The 10,083-nt window shown below is 42.0% G+C and overlaps 1 protein-coding gene across 1 annotated transcript in view; it reads left to right on the forward strand.

Annotated features, from left to right (window-relative positions):
* Window positions 1-10,083, forward strand: part of TG (thyroglobulin) — a 165,402-nt gene that overhangs the window by 96,482 nt on the left and 58,837 nt on the right. The window contains exons 35-38 of the mRNA XM_081949853.1: window positions 128-350; window positions 2,917-3,004; window positions 5,653-5,812; window positions 9,544-9,743. Coding sequence (XP_081805979.1) covers window positions 128-350; window positions 2,917-3,004; window positions 5,653-5,812; window positions 9,544-9,743 — 671 coding nt within the window. The remainder of the gene's footprint in view (window positions 1-127; window positions 351-2,916; window positions 3,005-5,652; window positions 5,813-9,543; window positions 9,744-10,083) is intronic.

Below are 10,083 nucleotides of genomic sequence, written 5' to 3' on the forward strand. Positions count from 1 at the left end.
TCTTGGATTATAAGCAGGTTTGGCCATGGTGAATTTTAGTCCAACAAATAGACCCCAGATTGAAACCTGCATCATTAGACTTAGAGTGTCTTCTCAAAGAGGTTTCCCCCCCCCCATCTCTGTACAGATGTGATCCTAGCCACTGGTGAAGGAAACGACGAGCCTTCAGTCGTGATCCCATCACAAGGGACCATGTTGGGCGTCTCTCAAGTAATTCAAGTGGATTCTGAATGGAAGAGCATTGGAAGCTTCCTTGGGGTTCCATATGCAGCGCCTCCAGTGGGAGAGAATCGGTTCCATCCTCCACAGCCTTTCACCTGGACAGACTTCTGGAACGCCACCACAACCCGGTGAGGAGACCAAGAGCACCTGAATAGCCAACATTCACTTTCTTAGATATCATAAAGTATTTATGGCCACAATTGAACCCAGACTTTCTGTTGCTAAGTGAGACAAAGTGAATTTTAGCCCGTTTTACGACCTTTCCTGCCACAGTTATTAAGTGAAATGATTGTTAAGTTACATGATCAAAATTTGGGTGCTTGCCAACCAGAAAGTATCTATTTGCAGAATCCCAGGGTCATGTGGTAGGTCATTTTTGACTTTCCAACCTGGCTTCTAACAAGCAAAGCCAATGCGGGAAGCCCAGGGGTTGGATTCAGACGGTTCGGATCGGTTCGGTTGAACCGGATGCTAATTTTGCATCTAGTTTGCTGAACCGGTTGTTGCAAACACTGTCTGGATCTGCCCACTCCTCCCTTCCCTCCCAGGAGTCTCCACACGGCCCACTCATCATGCCAGGTAATTACAGGGCCCACGTGGAGGGTCTGGGAAGGTGAAAAATGGGCCTACCAGAAGTTCTGGAAGTCCAAAACAGGCCTGTTTCTGGCCTCCAGAAGGCCTCCGGAGTCTGGGGTAGATCGATTTTGCCCTCCTGGAGGCTCAGGGAAGCCTCTGGAGACTCCGGAGGGTGAAAAACGTGCCTACCGGAAGTACAAGAAGTCTGGAAACGAACCCATTTCCAGCTTCTGGAGCCCAGGGGAGGCTGTTTTCACCCTCCCAGAGGTTCGGGGAAGATTCTGGAGGGCGAAAGAGAGGTCTATCAGAAGTCCGAAAAGAGGCCCATTTCCGGCTTCCGGAGAGCCTCTGGAGCCTGGTGGAGGCCGTTTTTGACCTCCTGGAGGCTTGCAGAAAGCCTCCAGAGCCTGGGGAAGGCAAAAAGGCCCCCACCCTGGTGCAGGAGGCTGAGTAGGCCATGTCCACCATGGCTACGCCCGCCCAGCAACCGGGCAGAGAACGGGTTGCTAACATTTTTGAATCCCTCTACTGGGGATTTTTTTTAATGGCCACACGATTTACCTAACAACTGCACTATTTTGCCTAAGAGACATGGCAAGGAAATGGTTCAGCCTGTGTTGGAGTTTCCCTAGAAGGAAAGCAATTGTACCAAATTCTCAAGCTTGACGTTAAAATATTCACAAAAATGGCAGTAATCTTTTTTAAAATATTTTTTCCCCATTAGGCTTTGCCTTGTATGATTGGATGGTTACTCTTGCTTTGGATGACCTAATTTCTTAGGCACCTGAGTTGTGTGGGTTGCATTAACTCAACCAGTTTGTGCTTACAGTTTACCACAAAAGAGGCCACATCTTGCTCATCCAGGTGCACAGGGCCGTGCAGTTAACACCATAACAGTGGTGTATGTTGTCTTGAGCCACATTGTCATTCTTTATTCCATTCCTTTCCTTCAGAAAAAAAAGGCTCTATTGTTAGGGTCTTTATAAGCGAGATGTGAACTGACAGGTGTCTTTCTTTCTTTTCTTTTCTTTTTTTGGTAATTGTGCAGGATTTTTAAGAATTCGGCCTTATAAATGAGAAACATTCCTTCTTGACAAAAAAAACAAACAAACCCTACTTGAAACTGTTAATTCTGGAGTAGTTCGTGCAAGACATCAAATTTTAAAAAGATACTGAAAGAACCTACTTGTAATATTGCTGTAATCTGCCCCACTTAATTCTTTGTTATGTCTTTTCTAAATTAATAATGCTTTCACTGTTTAATCATATAATGCTTTGTTAATAATAATGCTTCAGTCTGTGGATGCATGATTTCTTTTATTTATTTATTTTATGTAGTCTGTCAAACACGTAAAAGATAACAGGTCAGCATAAACATAAATGTGAACGCAGTAAATAGGTACGAATAAATGGAGACAGTGGGACAGGGAGGGTAGGCACGCTGTTGCGCTTATGCATGCCCCTTATAGACCTCTTAGGAATGGGGTGAGGTCAACGTAAGAGGCAGTCTTAGGTTAAAATTATGGGGGTTTGGGGATGTAACAACAGGTAGAGCATTCCAGGCACTGACCACTCGGTTGCTGAAGTCGTATTTTCTGCAATCGGGTTTGGAGCTGTTTACCTTGAATTTGCATCTATTGTTTGCTCGTTTATTATTGGGGTTGAAGCTGAAGTGCTGCTGGGGAAGAGCAAGAGAAAGAGCACATGGTTAAAAAAATAGGAATTCAATGAATCTCTGCTTGGCATGTTCTCCAAAGGAAAGAATGTCTGTTCCCAGAATTCTCAGCATTGACTATACCGACTAGGGAATTCTGGGAATTAAAGTCACGCATTTGGAAGGTACTCAGATTGGTGGAGGTTGCTCCACTTCTGTTTTTTTCTCAACCTTGGCAACTTTAAGATGTGTGGACTTCAACCCCCAGAATTCCACCCATCTTCACATCGGGAGAATTCTGGGAGTTGAAGTCTACACTTCTTAAAGTTGTTCTACATGACACACCCGTAAAGTAGTTCTAAATGTAAAACTCACCTTGCATGCCACCCACAACCTTATTCCCTTGTTTCTTCATGATCACTAGAACCTCAAACAAATCATAAAGTACTTTATTGTATCTTTAGAGCTAGCTGCTGGCAGCCAGGGGATGACAACTTATCTTCAGTCAGTGAAGATTGCTTGTTTTTGAACATCTTTGTCCCGCAGAACAATGTAAGTACTGAATTAACGAACTACCTTAGTCTTCTCGGACCATTCCCTCATCCCAGGAATCTACTTTGAGGAAAGAAGCATGAGATGAGGTTGCTAAACCCATTGACAATGGCATCTTTTTGGATCTATGCTTAGATACTCATGGAATGTCACGGTCATTTTTAGGGAATTTGGAGGTGAGCAGTTGATGCAATTAGGAGTCCTGAACATTAAGGATTTTAGTTGTGTAGAAGTCCATGTGTCTTGTTATGAAGCTCTTTTCGACTGGTTAATATCTTGGAGACAGGGGTGTCCACACAGCGTGGTCAAAATGTCAAGATGGCCACCACAATGGTATCATCAAAGTTCCCTTTGCACATAAATGACATCATAAGCAATAACTTAACATAAATAATATTAGGTTGGAAGACCACCAGAAAAATATAAAAAAACAAAGAGGTGTAAATTGCGCCAGGAGGTTAAAAAATTTCACTGCAAAATCAGGACCAGAGTTAATTTGCAGTTCCAAGATTTATTGCTCAACACTGTACACAAGAACCTAGTCCAACTAAAGTTCAAGACTAAATTGGTGCCAGATAAGGGTCAACAGAATTCAGGAGGAGTTGGACTTGGATGTTTGCGGCAATGTAATGACTCTAGACTGATAATGCACTTAACGCTCCCTTCCCCAGCTGTGCCTGCTCTTCTCCTACAAACAATGAAAGGAGGCAAATACACATGACTTATGCATCATTGCAAGAAAACAGAATAGTTTGTTTCCAAAGCAGTTCTGAGAATTTGGGAGCAGGAAGAAAGTGGGAGGGTGACGAAGTCGCTTCAGACTCAATGATTTCATGTTCTTCAAACTTCAAAGACTTTGAACTGCACTTCGGCTGAATGGAAACTGATATTAGGATATTCCTGTACCTAGATGCAATGAGAGATTGTCAGAGTATATTCATGAACTGGATTAGGGCATAGCAACAAGGTCAGCCAATGGGAACTGAAACCCTTTGGAGCCTGGGCGTGGCTTAGCTCTGTAGCTGTGAATCTGTGCAAAAAGCTAAGAACTGGGCTGCAACTCTGAACTAAACTGAAAACCACGTTGGAAGAACCATTCTTGGTATTTGTGTCTCATGTGTTATATTATATATAAAGAGAAGTTAATGAATCCTGCTGAATCAGTTACCTGGGTGCGCTTTCTGGATTTGATTTCTGCAAGAAACTCTGACAAAGATGACCCTGACTTATTGGAAACGCTTTTGATTTTTAATGCAGTGGGGAAGTTCCACCACTGGATGTAGTCCTTTCGATTTAAAAACCAAAAGGAGGTTCAGAACGTACAAGGGTACTGTACCTGTCTGTGACTCTTTAAAGCAGCTGCATCTTTCCCCAGCATTATATGATTGCCCCATGTCAGGTATCCCATGATCTCAGGAAAAGATAGGTTTGGTGTAAGAAGCCACAGACAGGTGCTACATTCCTGCCTCTGTTCTCTCTACCACCCCTTCATGCCTTCAAAAAGGTCTCGAGGCCCTGCTCAGTTTTTCTGCTTTTCCTGTTGTTCATAATCAGGCGTTTAAGGGTTTCAGTTCTGAACCCTGAAGTGGTTGTGGAGAAACGAAAGAGAGAGGTGTTCACTGTCTGTTGTGCTTTTTCTCCAATTTAATTAGATGAAGAGGTTTTTGGAGAGAACTATGGTTTTGAAACGATAGAGGGGGAGAACTGTTGAGCTCTGGTAATGCCTTCAGAATCAACCAACTTTACTGGGGCATAATGATGTGACGTCAAATGGAAATGCTTCATCTGTGGAAACAACGAGGATACATTTAAATTTCACACAAATGCAAGTCCTTGGCCATGAATTAGTGTGTCCCCTAGCAGATTCATCTCAGAACAAAATTTTGCATCTTTATCTAGTCGCCCCTTCAGAATTCTGTGAAACGTATAGATCAGCACTTTTCTCAGACGCTGGGGTTCATCATGCAATGTTGAATGTGATGATCTAAGTGGAAAGAGAAAAGGATAGAACAAGAAAGAAAGAAAAAGAAAAAGAGGGAGGGAAGAGCAAGAGAAAGGAGGGAAGGAGGAAGGAAGGAAGGAGGGAAGGAGAATTCCATGTTCTGGCATAAGACTTCTTGCAAGATTTCAGTATTCTTTTTACTGAAATGATACAATAAGGAGGTGTCAGTGATTTGGAGTGAAAGATCTCGTGAGTATGGAGGATCCAGAATGTCCCAGAAGTTTCACTTTTCCAAATTATCATTGATTACTCATGAATTATTAAGTACACTAGATCACCTTAGAAAACTAGGAACCTCTGCTATTTTCAGTTAAAATTACAACTCCCCGCAATAGATATTTTTGGCCCTGGTCAACTTTGGCTGCAATGAGGATGACAAGTTAGCAATGCTAAGATAAGGGCAACATTAATGAATATTATTTATGGCTGACCTTAGTTCTCAATCCACAGCTTCTTTAACTGTTTTAATTGTTAATTGATGTTATTGTTTAATTGTTTAACTCCGAGCTGTCTACGGGACTGTATGTTTTAAACTACTTTTTATTCATTTGTAATTGTGGCAACTTAGAGTATGTGGGAGAGGGCAGCAGCTATAATATATTTCAATTAAGAACAATAACAACCAACCTATCATTTATTGTGGCAGGGAGGAAATCTACCAGTGCTGGTTTTCTTCCACAACAGCCTAAATGCTGATGATCAAGACAAAAAGGCAGCCCTTGATGGATCCTACTTAGCCGGAGTTGGAAATCTCATTGTTGTAACTGCAAATTACCGTGTAGGAGTTTTTGGCTTTTTAAGCACTGGTGAGTTATATCTCAGTTTGAAAATAGGGCTTTTAATGATAAAACCAGAATTATTCCTGCTGGGTCTTATGGAAATGGAATTAGGAAAGAAATGTGGAATTTAATACTGTATTGGAAACTGCAATGAGATTATTGTTTGCACAAAATTGGAAAAGCAATGACAAAGCCCCAGTGGAAGATTGGATTAAAAAGTTAATTGAGTTTGCAGAAATGAGAAAACTGACCATCTTGCTCAGATAAAAACGGACAAATAACTTTTTGATCGATTGGAAACTTTATATGGACTTTTTTAAAAAAACAAGAAGCAAATATCAGATCAATGATTTGGGGAGAATCTCTGGTCACAACCATATTTTGTTCCACAACTTTGGTGGCAACCCCATTTGGTTGTGACCTGAACCTAATTTTGTAAATTTGGCGATTAAAAAAAAATGGCGTAGAAGGGAAAATCGGCCGCTAAAAAAAAATTGTGATTTTTTTTTATCGGAACCATCCTAAATTGCATTAACAGAAGGATACAATCAAGATCAAGTGAGGTACTAATACCACTCTATAAAGCCTTAGTAAGACCACACCTAGAATACTGCATCCAGTTTTGGTCACTACACTATAAAAAAGATGTTGAGACTCTAGAAAAAGTTCAGAGAAGAGCAACCAAGAGGATTAGGGGATTGGAGGCTAAAATACATGATGAACGGTTGCAGGAAATGGGCATAGCTGGTCTAGTGAAGAGAAGGACCAGGGGAGACATGATAGCAGTCTTCCAATATTTGAGAGGCTGTTATAGAGAGGAAGGGGTCAAGCTATTTTCCAAAGCACTCAAGGCTAGACAAGGAAGAATGGATGAAAACTGAACAAGGAGAGATTCAACCTGGAAATAAGGAGAAATTTTCTGACAGGGAGAACAATCAACCCATGGAACAGAAGTTGCCTTCAGAAGTTGTGGGAGCTTCATCGCTTGAGACTTTCAAGAAAAGATTGGACTGCCATTTGTCAGAAATGGTGTAAGGTCTCCTCCTTGGGCAGGGGAGTTGGACTAGATCACCTACAAGGTCCCTTCCAACTCCGTCAATCTGTTAATCTGTTATCTCTTCATGGTGTCGAGCCAATTGCTGAGCTCCTGGCAAATACTCCCATCTTATTGGTTCTCCACTCTGACCTGCTTATCAGAAAAGCAGTACCTTTTTTTTTCCAAAGAAAAAAGGTGCTAAACCACGCCTGCATTTTGACAAATCTTTCCACTAGGCTCAGTGGAAATAAAACGTTGCAGCAACGTACTGTGCTTCCGTTCTTCTTTTTTCTCAATTCTTTTTCTTCCCTGCTGAGTTCTGATTTTATAGAATGCCCTAAATTCTGCTGAGAGCTGTTTCAAAACTTCATTTTCAGCAGTAAACCTAGATCTTAATCTCTGTCAATTTGATAGGCTAGGATACATCCACTTACTCGGACGATGATGTCTTATTATTATTATTATTATTATTATTATTATTATTATTATTATTATTATTATTATTATTATTATTATTATTATTATTATTATTATTATTTATTCTTCCTTTTGGTGGCTTTCACAGGAATTTCTTATTAATTCTTCTTTCTCAGCCATACTCTTATGTTAAAGGACACGTGCCAATAGGTTTAATGAGTTTAAGAATAACGTGAAGAGAAACAGAATAATAGCAGATGAATGGAGTTGGAAGGGACCTTGGAGGTCTTCTAGTCCAGGGGTTACCAACCTTTCGGACCTCAGAGACCACTGAATTCATAATTTTAAATCCCACGGACCACTAATTTGATCTGCCTAATGACCAGCTGGATGGGCGTGGCTAGGTGTGACTGATTGGGCATGGCCAACTTGATGTCACTCACTTTGAGGTGCGCCTCGCTGGCCTCTACTGACCCCTCCCCTCCCAGCCATTCCTCGCCTGCCTGCCAGGGCTTATTAGGGCCCCAACAGGAAGCAGTTGTTGGAGCTAAGCAGCCATCATGAGAAAGAGTTGGCAAAACAGCTGGCTCAGTTCAAATTGGATCTGACTGAGAAGGAGGCTCAGCAGAAGCACCTCACTGAGGACTACGAGCATTCTAGGCTTTCCAAGCAGAGGGAAGACCTACAGGAGTGCAAGGCCAGGTACTGGTGCCTAGGAGGCTCAGCAGGCTGAGATGGTCAGCCAGTTCCAGTCCATGATGCAGTCCCACTGGAACAAGGCCCTCTGGTTCTTTGCCACCAGAGGCGCTTCCCTCCAGCCTTCGCCCAAAGCCCCACACCTGGAGGCTGAAGCAGACCTCAAGTCGGAATTTCTGCCCCTCCCACTGCCCCACACAAAAAGACCCCGAAGGGGGAGACTCTCTGCAACAAGACAAACGTTCATTGCACGTATCCGGCCCAGGGGCCGTAGTTTGAGGACCCCTGATTTAGTGCAATATAAAAAATGCAAATAATTTTTCTGAGGACCACCAAAATTTTCTTGCAGACCACCAGTGGTCCACGGAACACCAGTTGGTGAGCACTGTTCTAGTCCAACCCCCTGCTGAGGCAGGAGACCCTATTACCATTTCAGACAAACGATTGCCCAATCTCTTCTACTAAAAATCTCCAGTGTTGTAGCACCTACAGCTTCTGAAGGCAAACCGTTCATAGACAGACATATATGGAAATTAATGTGAAGGAGTATAGGGGGATGTCCCCAACAGTGGTGGAAGATAACTAGGTTTTTCTTTATCTTTAGAATGGGTCGAGTCTTTTCATTTAAAAGTGGTTCGTTAATCCTTAAGTAATAGAAAATACACCACTGAGTCACATTTGATTCCTGGTGGGCTACAAATATGGCCGTGTAGACTTCTTGACAGTATTATGGAAGTAGATTATAATTCCCTTCTTCTGGGATTCCCCCCTCCCCCCCTCCACAAATTCCTTCCTTAGCCTATAACCCTATGACAGTTCACCATCACTGCCATAGAGCCTCCATAAATTGTCCATCTTCAATAAGGTCCTTGGTGCTCTGTGAGCTTCATGGTTTTCTTGCTACCTAGTTTGGTAAATTTGATTTACCAAACTAAGTAGCACGATCAGTGCTAATAGGTAATGGATAATGAGAGTAAACCCCACTACTTACTAGCACTGATGATGTCACCTAGTTTGGTAATGAAACATCTGCAAGAAAAGCCACCAAGATTGAAACACAGTTCAATCCTGAGCACTTTCTTCTGTTGGAATCCTTGGTCCACACTGACTGTGAGCAGCTTCTCCGAAAGTGAACAATGCTTTTTACTGCGTGATAATGATTGTGCTACTTCTGTTCTAATGACTGTAGTAAAGGTCGTTCCAGTTAGTCACCAATGGCAAAAAAATCTGTTGCTGCTCAAGATTAGGTTGGCTATTCAAATCCATATTTGGCACACTGTTCCTTATTGCCTTTTCCTAACGTTCAGTCACAATTAACCTTTGCATAACTTTGAAATATTATTCTTTCTAAACCTGCATGTTTTGGACAACTGTGATCATATGTTGTGATCATAGTTGTCCAAAACATGCAGGCTTAGAAATATCTAAGGACAGGGCAGGAGCTAAGACAGTCTTCTTTCAACTGTCCTCCTGAGGAATTGTCCTTTCCTCCTGGAAAGTCTTGATCTTCTATGGGACATTCTTTCTTTCCAGATATTTGAAATGCTGTAAGTTGTTTTGATCTCTTGTGCCAATGTACAACCCACCCTTTGTTTATTTATTTGTGTAGGTTCCAGTGTTGCAAGTGGAAATTGGGGCCTTTTGGATGAAGACATGGCTCTACAATGGATAAGGAGGAACATTGCAAGGTTTGGGGGAGACGCAGGACAGATAACAATTGGAGCCCCTGACAGGGGAGCAGATATTATCAGCATTCACCTCCTTAAGAAAACTTCGAATCCAATCCTGTTCAAGAGGGCACTACTGATGGTAAGTCCTATTTATTTTCAGATGAGTAAAGTGTTAGAAATTCTGTTTATATACAGCATCACAGAGAAAGCAAAGAACACAGTCACCATGTGCTTTACTGCTCAACTATTTGACTGTAACAGGAAACTCAGAACAAAAGAGCATAGAGTTGTATACCATAGATCCAAACTTGCAAACACTGCCATCTACTGGCTGAATAGTACTGTAATGGTTGCATAAAGATACATTTCAACATAAGGACAGGTACTGAAGCTCACAAACTTTGGCCACCTAATGAGAAAAAAAAAGATTCATTAGAAAAGACCCTGATGTTGCGAAAGGCTGAAGGCAAAAGGAGAAG

The sequence above is a fragment of the Natrix helvetica genome (assembly GCF_964273705.1).
Source record: "Natrix helvetica genome assembly, chromosome: 4".
Lineage (NCBI taxonomy): Eukaryota > Metazoa > Chordata > Lepidosauria > Squamata > Natricidae > Natrix > Natrix helvetica.